Source organism: Cyprinus carpio, chromosome B16, assembly GCF_018340385.1.
Source record: "Cyprinus carpio isolate SPL01 chromosome B16, ASM1834038v1, whole genome shotgun sequence".
Lineage (NCBI taxonomy): Eukaryota > Metazoa > Chordata > Actinopteri > Cypriniformes > Cyprinidae > Cyprinus > Cyprinus carpio.
The window spans coordinates 25,342,226-25,354,334 of NC_056612.1; the positions used below are offsets into that span (position 1 = coordinate 25,342,226).

The 12,109-nt window shown below is 35.7% G+C and overlaps 1 protein-coding gene across 1 annotated transcript; it reads right to left on the reverse strand.

The window, feature by feature from the left end:
- Positions 1-125: 125 nt before the first annotated feature.
- si:dkey-256h2.1 (uncharacterized protein LOC337520 homolog) lies at positions 126-10,993 on the reverse strand. Its single transcript, XM_042741711.1, has 12 exons — positions 10,311-10,993; positions 9,235-9,374; positions 8,180-8,355; positions 7,938-8,098; positions 7,353-7,493; positions 6,662-6,783; positions 6,411-6,579; positions 4,912-5,057; positions 3,027-3,151; positions 2,103-2,229; positions 1,784-1,917; positions 126-1,409 (listed from the first exon to the last, which is right to left on the reverse strand). The coding sequence occupies exons 1-12, from the start codon at positions 10,763-10,765 to the stop codon at positions 1,290-1,292; spliced, it is 2,016 nt and encodes a 671-aa protein (XP_042597645.1). The 5' UTR covers positions 10,766-10,993; the 3' UTR covers positions 126-1,289.
- Positions 10,994-12,109: the final 1,116 nt, after the last annotated feature.

Here is a 12,109-nt window from a genome sequence, read left to right on the forward strand (position 1 = left end):
TACAAATATATTATGCATATGCTTATGCATATCTGTGCAGTTCAGATAAGATTTTTGTTTCTTTTTTCAGCAATTAAAATGACATCTCAAATTTTGAATCAAAGAATTCAAAGAATTATTGGAAGTCGCCACATACAACTTTTATTTGCTGTAACTGACATCACAGGCCTCAACTGTCTTGATAGCGGTTCCATGAACCTTAACCTACATGCATGAGTTATTCAATTCAAAAAGCTCTATTTACTACAAAACAAGAATTTAATCATTCACAATGTTTTTGTTTCTCAAAATGATGTAGTGAATTTTACAGAATCCAAATTTTGACAAAAACAAGAGTTTTCGGTTCTGTTCTATTGTGTGCAGCCATCATATGAAGTGCATTTCAATTACAGAACACGGTAACTGTTATAATGCTTCGTTTTATAGAAGATCACCTAAAATTGGACAAGAGCTCAAGTGTGGAAACTAGTGTAGCTGGGCAAGAATGATCTCTGTGTGACAAAGGGTCGGTCCACAAAATCAGGGACTTAAAGCTCCTTGAAAGTGAAAAGCACTCAAGAATGAAGATAAAGATTTGCTGGTCCTCCTTCCATTTGAAGTTAAGAAGCTACAGGAGATGTGTGTAATTGCACATAATCGTCACACAGAAGAAAAGAAAAGAACTTCAGAGTAGCAAGACTTTAGAAGAATGACTGATGACAGTTTTTACTAAAGAGCACCATGTGAAACAATGTTCCTAGGTCTAGTAAGCTGCCTACTAAGCCAACATCAACTCAAATGGATTTAGATTTCAAGATACTTCCAGTATTTTTACTGAGATCTTTGGATTGCATTATGGGACTTCTTTCTTCACAAATGAGAGCAAAAAAAAAAAAAAAAGGTACAATATCTTAGAAAACATCATAATTCCTACCTTTTGGACCAGACTTTGCATTAAGAGCACCTATGATGCCTTAAAATGCTGCCTAAATATGCAGCTTACTAGGTCAGTGATTTAGTACACACAGCTAGTAATGCAAATAAATGATATAACAGAGACTGATGTGTATCTCTCAAGACAAATTTATTTGAAAAAAGATCTGTCAATTTACTTTATGTGTGACTTTAAAGTCAACTGCTTTAAAAATGCTGATAAATGTAATTATGTCAGAAAGCATTTATAAACAAAAATACCTTTCAAAAATAAGCAGCATTAGGAAATACCAAATGATTTTGAATGGAGGAAAATGATGAGTTTTGGTGCAAAAAAAAAAAAAAAAAATATTTCTGCTGAATTTTCTGTCTGTAAATCATTTATAAAACACTAGAAAGGAGTACATAATAATGTACCCCGGATTAGTCTTTGGATCTGGATTGCGTCCTTCAAAGAGTCCAAAGTAAAGGACAGAATTGGTTCCACTCAAGTCCAGCTGTGAGGGGAACAAAAAGTTTTTAAACCATTAACACATCATGCAGCTAAATATAATCAATTACATGCTTCTGGCTATAAAGCTTCCAAATGAGGGTTTGGAAGAACCATTTATGTTTCCTCAAAACCTTTCAGTAAACAGTGCTTAAAAGAAGCATTTGCTTTTCTTAGTATGAAGAAGATTTAAATAACCTGAAGAACCTGTTTGTTAAACCAGGATCCATGGATCTTAAACGCTCTTCATGAGATCATCAATGCCAATAAGGAGGCATTATTTTAAAGAGTGCATGTCAGAATAAAATATTGCTTTACTACTAACTGATTGCTGCACAGGACATGCACTATATGTAGTATGCAACACTGTGGTTGCTGTACCTGGGAGGTGATGTCGGTCCTCCATGGATCCACCTGGAGCCCGTCGCACCAGCCAGCGCGGCCGTACAACCAGGTCCCGTGTTCATTGGGCACCGCTCCTTCAGGTACCCGCATGGCACAGCCCAGAGGTGTTCCTGCACGGACATGCACATCTGTTTTACTTACTGGCACAGTGTGAACACATTTCTTTGATGACAAAAGATGTTATCTAGTTCAGCCATCCTGGTCCTACTGAGCAGCTGACACAAATATGAGGGTGTTCATTAATGTCATACAATGTTATCAAGTCCACTAATTCTGCCACCCTGCTGCTACTAACCAGCTGACTCAAACACGAGGGTGTTATTGATGGATCTGTTGATCAGGAAATTATGTGATGTCACACAAAATTCACCGCAGAAGTTCTCGTCAGACCCGTGAGCCGTGATAATGGCATACAACTCCACCTGCCACACAAAAATACATATTCAATTCAATTCTCCAGAAATATCACATGCAAAAATACATAAAATAATAAGAATGAAAGAATGAAGAATTATACTAAAATAATATTAAAAATATTAAAAAAAGATATTATTATAATTTTTGTGTTACTAGTACTATTCCAGCACACATGTAAAAACACACATTCCGTTTATGGAAAGTTTTTACTTGTACATACATTTTAAATGCAAAATAAATAAATGAATAAATTAAAATAAACAAATTGATTGATTGATTGTATTATTATAAAAATCATATTCATAAGATTTTAAAAAACACATTTAATCCATGGAAAGTTTTTACTTATCCAGAAATGTTATATGCAATTAAATAAAGAAATGAATAGATAAATAGATTTAAATTAATTAATTAATCACAAAATAAATACATTGTATTAAAATAAAATATTAAAAAAGATTTTATTATAATTATTGCATTACTATTGTTATTATTAGTATTATTTATAGTACTGTTCCAACACATGTAAAAACACACATTCAATTAATATATAGATATTAATTTTATATATTTAAAATTTGTTTCATTACAAATTATGACTTTTTAAAATAAATAAAAAAATATTAAAATATATTGTTATATTATTTGGTCACCAAGGCTTATATATTGTCTGATATTTGGCAGTTTTTAATGAAATATGTTTTTCTGTTTGGCCAATGTGTCGGAAGCAGGATTTTTAATTTTGACTGGGAGTCGATTATTATTACTATTTCACCAATAATAACAGTTTTGGATTCATCACCTTCTTTGTTGAAGCTGGAAGAGTGAACTTGATCTCCTGGTATCTGCTGTTATAGTCCTTGTCAAACGTCCCCCCAGGGAACAGTGACATTACCTTGAAAGGGTACAGTCTGTCTGAGTAATTACCTGCAAAAACAATGTCAGATGATGGCAACATCCATAACAGACATCCTCATCCCGCTGCAATCTATCTGACTTGGTTTATTACTACAGTAACTCGAGTTGCACTGATGCATTTTGGGAAACAGCCAAGCCCCTAAATGCACTTCCAAGAAAAGTGTATTTATGGTGTTCTGCAAGTGCACTAAAATAGAGCTAGTGATTACATAGATGTATGACTCATTGTAAATATTATTGTAAAGCTGAGGCTGACTACAAACTATAAGTGTGCAGGAAGCATCAGTAACAGACTTGAAGTTCTCTGTAAGTTACATGAAGTGGAGTAATATCAACTCATTTTGATAATGAAGAACCTTCTGTAGTGTTAACTATGTAGATGACATTCCACTTCTCTGTTCCAAAACTGGAGACAGCTCATTTTGTTCCTTTGAGTATATTTGAGTTCCCTTGAGTCGATAGAACACATGTGGGTGAGCAATAGCATTCACAGCTGCATGTGGTAAATCAGTCATGGATATGTTCTTTCCAGGAAAATGTTGGTGTTTATGCAAAAAAATGTTCTTTTTCAAAATCGAGTGCAGTGTTGGGCAAGTTACTCTGAAAATGTAATCAAATTACTGATTACTGATTACTCCTTTCAAAAGTAATCACGTTACTGTTCTGATTACTTTATTTCAAAAGTAATTAGTTACATTACTTTTTTTCTCCATGAAATTTATGAAATCACAGCATTCATGCTCCCGAAATTTTTTTGTTATTAAAGCATCAACATTCACAGAACACTGTTAACTAAAGCAAGCGGCTGCTGCGTGCATGGCTTGGCTTCATTTATAATCTGTAAAAGACATTCTGCAGGTCTCTGATCCACTGGCACTTGACAGTGCGTGTGCTACATCCTTAATACAATCTCTAGATTATAAAACACTGCTTTCTGTCAGCAATGTAACGCGGCAGTAACGCATAGAGACCTCGGCTTGTAACTATACTCTAATTACCATCTGAAAATTATAACGCGTTAAATTACTCCGTTACTAAAAAAGTAATCAAAGTGTGTCAAGTAATGCATTACTGCCCAACACTAATCTAGTGTCCACTGCATACACGCATCTCTTCTAAAACAGCATCCTTACTGAAACACAACCTCACATGTTTTCAATTTATATAGGCAGCAACTCTGTGTGTCATACAAAAAGCACAGGTGGCCCCAAAAGTTGCACACTTTATAAGCACAACTAAACGTATTTGACATGAAAAATCTTTTGCACAATATTTACAAGCTTTTTGAAACACTCAGTATTGCACATACAGTACAGTGTAATCAATGCCTAAAATGTCTGATAGCCACAACAGATAACAAAACATCAAAGCAAAAAATACAGTACAAACAGTAATACTGTGAAATATTATTACAATTTAAACTGTTTTCTAAATGAATATATTTTAAAATATTATTTATTTCTGTGATGCAAAGTTGTTTTTTTTAGCATCATTACTCCAGTCTTGATTGTCACATGATCCTTCACAAACCGTTGCTGCTCAAGAAACACTTATTATTATCAATGTTGAAAACAGTTGTGCTGCCTCATATTTACTTTTTGCTTTAGTTTTTTTTAGGAATTTTTGATGAATAGAAAGCTGCAAAATACAGTAGAAACAGAAATCTTTTGTAACATGAGAATGTCTCTACTGTCACTTTAGATCATTTAATGTGTCCCTGCTATATAAACGTGTTAATTTCTTAAGAAATGAATCAAATTAGTTCTGACCTGTCTGGTTGCTGTGACTAAAGCGTAGATTGAGAGACGTCATCCATGGCATGGCCCATGGCACAGTCTTCATGGTGAAGACACATTTCTTGTCATTTAGCAGGGGAATCAAAGGAGAAACATCCGTCAGCCAGTGACCTGTGCCTCTGTAAAGAAAGTCACAAACAGTTTCTACCATCAGCAACAAACTGTAACACAAAGGCCAGTGCCCATTACTATAAAGATAACAATAAGGAAAACTATTAGTGTCCGACTCCTCACCAATAACATTCTATAAATTATAAGTGCAAAATGCAGGTTTGTCATGTGCCCCCTTAAATGCTCAAGCTCTTGGAAGCAGGTGCTGACAGGCTGTCAATGTTTTTATTCATTATCATTCATCAGCTGAAAAAATTGTTCTGAAAGTCATTCCGATGATATTGTTCCTCTGTGCCAGTATTATTATAGCTGTGGTGTGGACTCTGCTGTTCTTTTAAATATAGAATGACATTTAAAACTAAATCTAAAATCATTATTTGTCACATCCTTGATGTGAACAGGCCTTAAAGGGATAGTTCACCCAAAAATGAAAATGTTATGTTTATCTGCTTACCCCCAGGGCATCCAAGATGTAGGTGACTTTGTTTCTTCAGTAGAACACAAACAAAGATTTTTAACTCAAACCGTTGCAGTCTGTCAATCATATAATGGAAGTGAATGGGAATCACGGCTTCGAGAGTAAAAAAAACATACACAAAACAAAACCCTGCGGCTCATGACGACACACAGATGTGTAGCAGACTTATAAGCCCAATATGTGCAAGAAACTGAACAGTATTTATATTGTTTTTTTACCTCTGATTCACCACAATGTCCGAACTGTCCTGAGCATGTCTTTTTCGTCTTCTTGCTTTACGGCAGATCGCAGACTTATAAGTGCATTACCGCCACCTATCTCTTAAATGGACCATTGACACTCAATCTACAATCTCAATTAGGAGTGTCGATGGTCCATTTTAGAGATAAGTGGCGGTAATGCACTTATAAGTCTGCGATCTGCCCTAAAGCAAGAAGAAGAAGAAGACGCGTCATGCGCCGGCTGTTGAGAACGCGCTCAGGACAGTTCGGACATTGTGTGAATCAGAGACAAAAAAATTATATAAATACTGTTCAGCTTCTTGCACAGGCCGATCGCTTGTGTCTTTACACATCAATGTATCATCATGAGCCGCAGGATTTAATTTGGTTTTGTTTGTGTATGTTTTTTTGACTCTCAAAGCTGTGATTCCCATTCACTTCCATTATATGACTGACAGACTGCAACGGTTTGACTTAAAAATCTTTGTTTGTGTTCTACTGAAGAAACAAAGTCGCCTACATCTTGGACGCCCTGGGGGTAAGCAGATAAACATAACATTTTCATTTTTGGGTGAACTATCCCTTTAAGGCTAATTTCTAATGTCCACAATGACAATGTCGAAAAAACAGCAACAATTCAGTTAACCCGAATGATCCTGTACCTGCGGAAGGCTGTTATCCAGCGCCCAAGCTCCACGTTGCAGTATGGGCTGGTGCGATCGCAGCAAACGTACAGCTGTACGGTGTGATCCCAGTGAGCACATGTCTCGTCCCTGCGGCCGGGACAGGACAGGGAGGCGTCCAATTCCAGAATATCATAATCCATGTAATCTATATACAAAAAAGACAGAATTAGACAAAAAATGTCTAGCTTTGAACGATAGGCCTGTCATGTCATGGTGGATGTTCAAACCTCCAGGCAGATCCACCACTGCTTGAGCGCCCGTCTCTCCCTGCATCAGATGACGATCAAACACAGGCACTATAACAGCAGGCTGACTCAGCTGCTCCTGCAGAGCCTCATTGAATGTGAACCTACAGAATTAAATAAATGTGAACTGGACATAAGGACATAAAAGGAGATAAAAAGAAGTAAAATTATGATACCATAAATTAGTGATAGTAACAGCCAGGCCAATAATTGGACAATATTTTGCAATTTTAAGATTTAAGATCAGCATTTGGCACATATTAGCACAATATCAGCTGTCAGCACCCAGTTCTCCAGATATCCCTATGGCATTGGCCATCAGTCAATCACTACATTCAACTTTACTTTTAACTCGATTCAAATTGTGACAATAGCCCCGGTTTCCAGTACATGCACTAAACATGAAGAGAAATTGTTTTGAGTGGATAACTGTTAAGATATCAGATATCAGTTTTCGGTCACACTTTATTTTAAGGTGTCCTTGTCTTTGTGTAATTATACGTTTAATATTAATTAACTACATGTACTTACTATATGGTTAGGGTTAGGATTAGGGTTTAGTTTAGGGTTACTTGCATGTAATTATGCATAATTTCTTGTTTTTATAATAGTAATTACATGTAACATGTGTAACAAGGACACCTTAAAATAAAGTGTTACCCAGTTTTCTTACCACTCAGCCTGCCAGGCAATGAATCTAAAGGTGGGGTAGAGAAACCAGCCCATCTCAGACAGCGCCCCCTTCTGGTTGATCGCGAAGAAGAAGTTTGGAGAAGGTGTGACCTGGAACGTCACGTTCACAGGGCGCCCCTTTCTATCGAAACAATCCACACGTCAAACATTATTGAAAAAAAAAAAATTATATATAAACCCCTGCATGATTTATCAGCCCGTTTAAATAATATAAGTAATGCTGCAAACATTGCAAATACACACATAAAGTTCTTAAGTATTAAATAATGAAATGCTGAAATGTTATTATGACTTGTTTGACAACACACAACCAATCACAAACAGCCTCTTTGTTTATCTTATTAAAAATTCATGTGCCATCACTAAAACTTTCACATGCCATTTTTCATGTGTAGGAAACTACTTTGAAGATGAAAGCACAGAAATGACAGCAACCTTGATAAAGGTATGTTTTATTAATTGGTTAAAATATACTGCAGCATTTTTATTAGTTTTTTTTCAATTTCTATTTAGCCTTATTTTTTATTTCAGTTTTAGTTTTATTTTAGTATTAATTTTGTTTTACCGCAGTGCTTGCATGACAGATGGTTCGATATGGACCATAGACGCAGGTATGTTGATGGAGGTGGAACAATCGTCTCCTAAGCAGTTCATGTCCTGTATGGGATTCCCAGGTAATGCATACACCAGCACTCCGGTAGCGTTAGATTCAGCCATGTTTTTTATCAAACATTTCAAAACATTGAAAATCAGGCCATATCTTGTATCTTGAACAAATATCCATATTGCCTTCCTCATGCGGCTCACCTTTGTGAAGAAAGAGCAGCCACCCTCAGATACCCACGCGACTGCACCTTTGACAGATGCTACAGGTTCACAACCATCACCTGCATCCAGCAGTCTGTAAGGATCTGTACCCCAGCGTCCATTCAGCCAGTCGTATCGGGCATTGAGACGCTTGGCGATCACCGGTGCACTCCAGTCTGCAAATCCAGAATATTTAAAGGGTTAGTTCACGCCAAAATGAAAATTATGTCATTAATTACTCACCCTCATGTCGTTCCAAACCCGTAAGACCTTTGTTCATCTTCAGAACACAAATTAAGTTATTTTTGATGAAATCGGAGAGCTATCTGACCCTCCATAGACAGCAACGCAACTGAAATGTTCCCAGGTCCAAGAACTTAGTAAATACATCGGTGAACCAGTCCATATGACATCAGTGGCTCGACTTCAGTGTTGCAATGCTACAAGATTACTTTTTTTTGCGCAAAGAAAACAAAAATAACATTTACTCAACCATTCTTCTCCCCCGAGTTTCGTCTTCTGCCAATTTGGGAGAGTACCCAAAAACGTATTGGACGTACTCAGCGTTGTTTATGTTTGGGGGGGATTTTGGAGCGTGCGCATGAAGGTAATCTGGATAATAAGCGTTGTTTACGCTTGGGGGAAAGCATGCGTATACATTGTAATACGCTCGGGGTAGAAGAATGGTTGAGTAAATTATGTTATTTTTGTTTTTCTTTGCGCAAAAAAAAAAAAGTATTCCGTAGCATCACAAAACTGAAGTCGTGCCACTGATGTCACATGGACTGGTTTACTGATGTATTTACTAAGTTCTTGGACCTGGGAACATTTCAGTTGCGTTGCTGTCTATGGAGGGTCAGATAGCTCTCCGATTCCATCAAAAATAACTTAATTTGTGTTCTGAAGATGAACAAATTATCTTACTGGAACGAAACAACATGAGGGTGAGTAATTAATGACATAATTTTCATTTTGGGGTGAACTAACCCTTTAAGAAATGACGACCTTCAAAACAAATGGAACCGAGTCATGTAATCCCATCAAGACACACTCACCTGGAGAGGAGAAAAGCACCTGAGCGAGGCCGCAGTTCTGTCCACCACATCCCCATGAGTACAGAACTCTGGGTAACCAGTTACCCAGCGCAAACACAGGAGTAGGAGAGAAATGCATTCTGGACAAGATCTCTTTTCCTCTAACAAGTAAAAAAAATGGTGTTTGAATATTAATTGCCTTGATGTCATTTTTGCATACTGTGGTAATATCACACTACAGTTACAGTGTTTTTTACAGGTAATTTTAAAAATACTATAGTATTACCATGATATCCAAACATCACAATATGACCTGGTATTTTTTATATAAATAAATATTAAATTTAAAAAAATAAAAATACTTATGAATTAAAAACCTGTGTGTCTGCATCTATCTATCTATCTATCTATCTATCTATCTATCTATCTATCTATCTATCTATCTATCTATCTATCTATCTATCTATCTATCTATCTATCACCACAGTGATGTGATATCAGATGGTAATGCCATAGTACTTTAATATATTTTACAATATTGAATATTTACGTATTTGTATACTAAAAACGTAAATTATTTAAATGGTTTTCCAAGGTAACTAAAATATTAAAAATGAATTAAAAATATGATTTACAAGTACTTTTTAGTCCAAAATAAATAAATAAATCAATCAATAAACCCATGGTATAGTCATGGTAATGTACTTTTTTAATATTCTATAATAAGGTAGTGAAGTGTTTACGTAGTTGTATACTAATGTTATTATTTAAATAGTTCTCTAAGGTAATTAACAAAATACTACAGTATTAACCATGATGTCCAAAAATCATAATAAACAAATAAATGATATAAATAAAAAATAAATGATAAGAAATACATAACTAAATAAATGAATAGATTTTTAGGAATAAATTATCTATCTATCTATCTATCTATCTATCTATCTATCTATCTATCTATCTATCAATGCATCTAAGAATACAACAGTATCGTGTTGTCCAAAATCATAATAAAACGTGGTACTGTCTGGTAGAAAGAAAGAAAGCGAGCTAGAGTGATATGTGAGATGTTAATGTGATACTGAATGTGTCTGTACCCATGCGCTGCGGCGTTGTACACCTGTTCTCTCATCCAGAGGGCGTCCTGCGGCGCAGTGTCGTCCAGGGACAGCAGCAGGACTTCAGTGTTGGACGGCAGATATTTCAGCAGGTCTGACAGAGACTCGCTCCACGTCCACAGACACTCCAGAAAGGCGGATTTATTGGTGAACGCGTGCACGATGAGCGCACTGCTCGAGTCGTTCTGAGGACTGTAAATAAACACTCCGTCCAGAGTGTGCACCTGGAAATCAGGAGCAACATCCCCAGGTTCAAACCCCTCCAGACCTTCAGTGGACCTTCCTTTGTATCTGGTGCTACCTGCAGAGTCTATGTGCTGCAGATTATCAGAAGATTTCGCATTTCTCGGAGGAGACGTTGCGTTAACGCGGAACGCAGCGTAGCAACATAACACATAAAAACAAAAAAACAGCAGAAATCGACAGTAAAACATGGTTTTCAGCTGAGAACGGGCATTTCTTTGTTGTGTACACGCTCCCGGATCTGTGTATCTCTAACGGTACATTGTTTCACTTTTAATTCAACTTCTTCCTCATTTGGATAAAAGCGGGGCGTGTCCTACGGAGGCCTGCAGGTTTGAGTGACACGATCAAATTGCCAATAAGAGACGAGAAGGAGCGTGTTACTATGCAAAATATTAAATAGAATCATACGGAATATTAAAAATACATTCAATCCTTAGAAAAGAATGAAAAAACAGGAACGAGTGGAAAATCTATGTAGTTTTATTTTAATCCGCGAACCATTTCAATGACTTTCATATTATGTCCTTTTTGGGGCTTTCTTTAATATTTTATTTCTTCAGATGTTTTTTGGTGTTATTTATATACGATCATAGTACTTTTTACTATTTTTATATTTGCTTTTATTTTTTATATGTTTAGTTTTCATTGCATTTATTTCATTCTTCATCTTTTTAGCCTTAATTTATTTTTATGTCAGTTTAATTTTTTTAGTAATTTTAGTGCTTCAACTTATACTTATTTTAGTTAGCGGCCAAAGGATTTTTTTATTCATTTTTTTCATCTATTTATATTTTATTTATTCTATTGTTCTTTTATGCCCGATTGGAATATAGAAGTGATTTCATTTGCAATTTAATACACAATATTAATATTTTAAATAAAATCATTTAGCAACAATATAGTTTGTCAGCTGGTTCCATTGCTTAATTATTATAAACAGGTTATCGGTCTAATGGGGAAAAGATCATCTGGTAAAAATTTACAAATTGTATTGTGTTGAGGTTATTTTTCCTTCTCAATTCTACATAATCAGTTGATATATATCATGGTATAAATACACTGTATAATATAAATGTTGCTTTCTCTGTCAAATCACATAAAACAGGAAGAATAGACAGGAAGTATTTTGGTTGAATTTTGGGGAGTTTTTCCTCATCAAGTATTTTGTACTTAAGAATAACTGGTTGTATTTAAATGTGCTTTAAAAATAAATGTCCTACATTTTTATTTTTGCATTTATCATGACTGAAGGGTGTCCTATAATATGTGTATTTACATTAATGCGATGACTGAATCAAATCTAATAATGTGGTTTATCTTACAAATGACTTCCAGAGCAGCAATTTCAGACTTTTGCACACACACACACACACACACACACACACACACACACACACACACAAAACAGGGTCAGACCCATCTTGACTTTTGTGGGTCTAATGGGAAAACGGAATGTGGTTGAACCAGGTTTGTCAGTTTTTTCTTTCCTTTTTCCACATGCATAGCCTACAGCATATTCTGTCACAACGTTT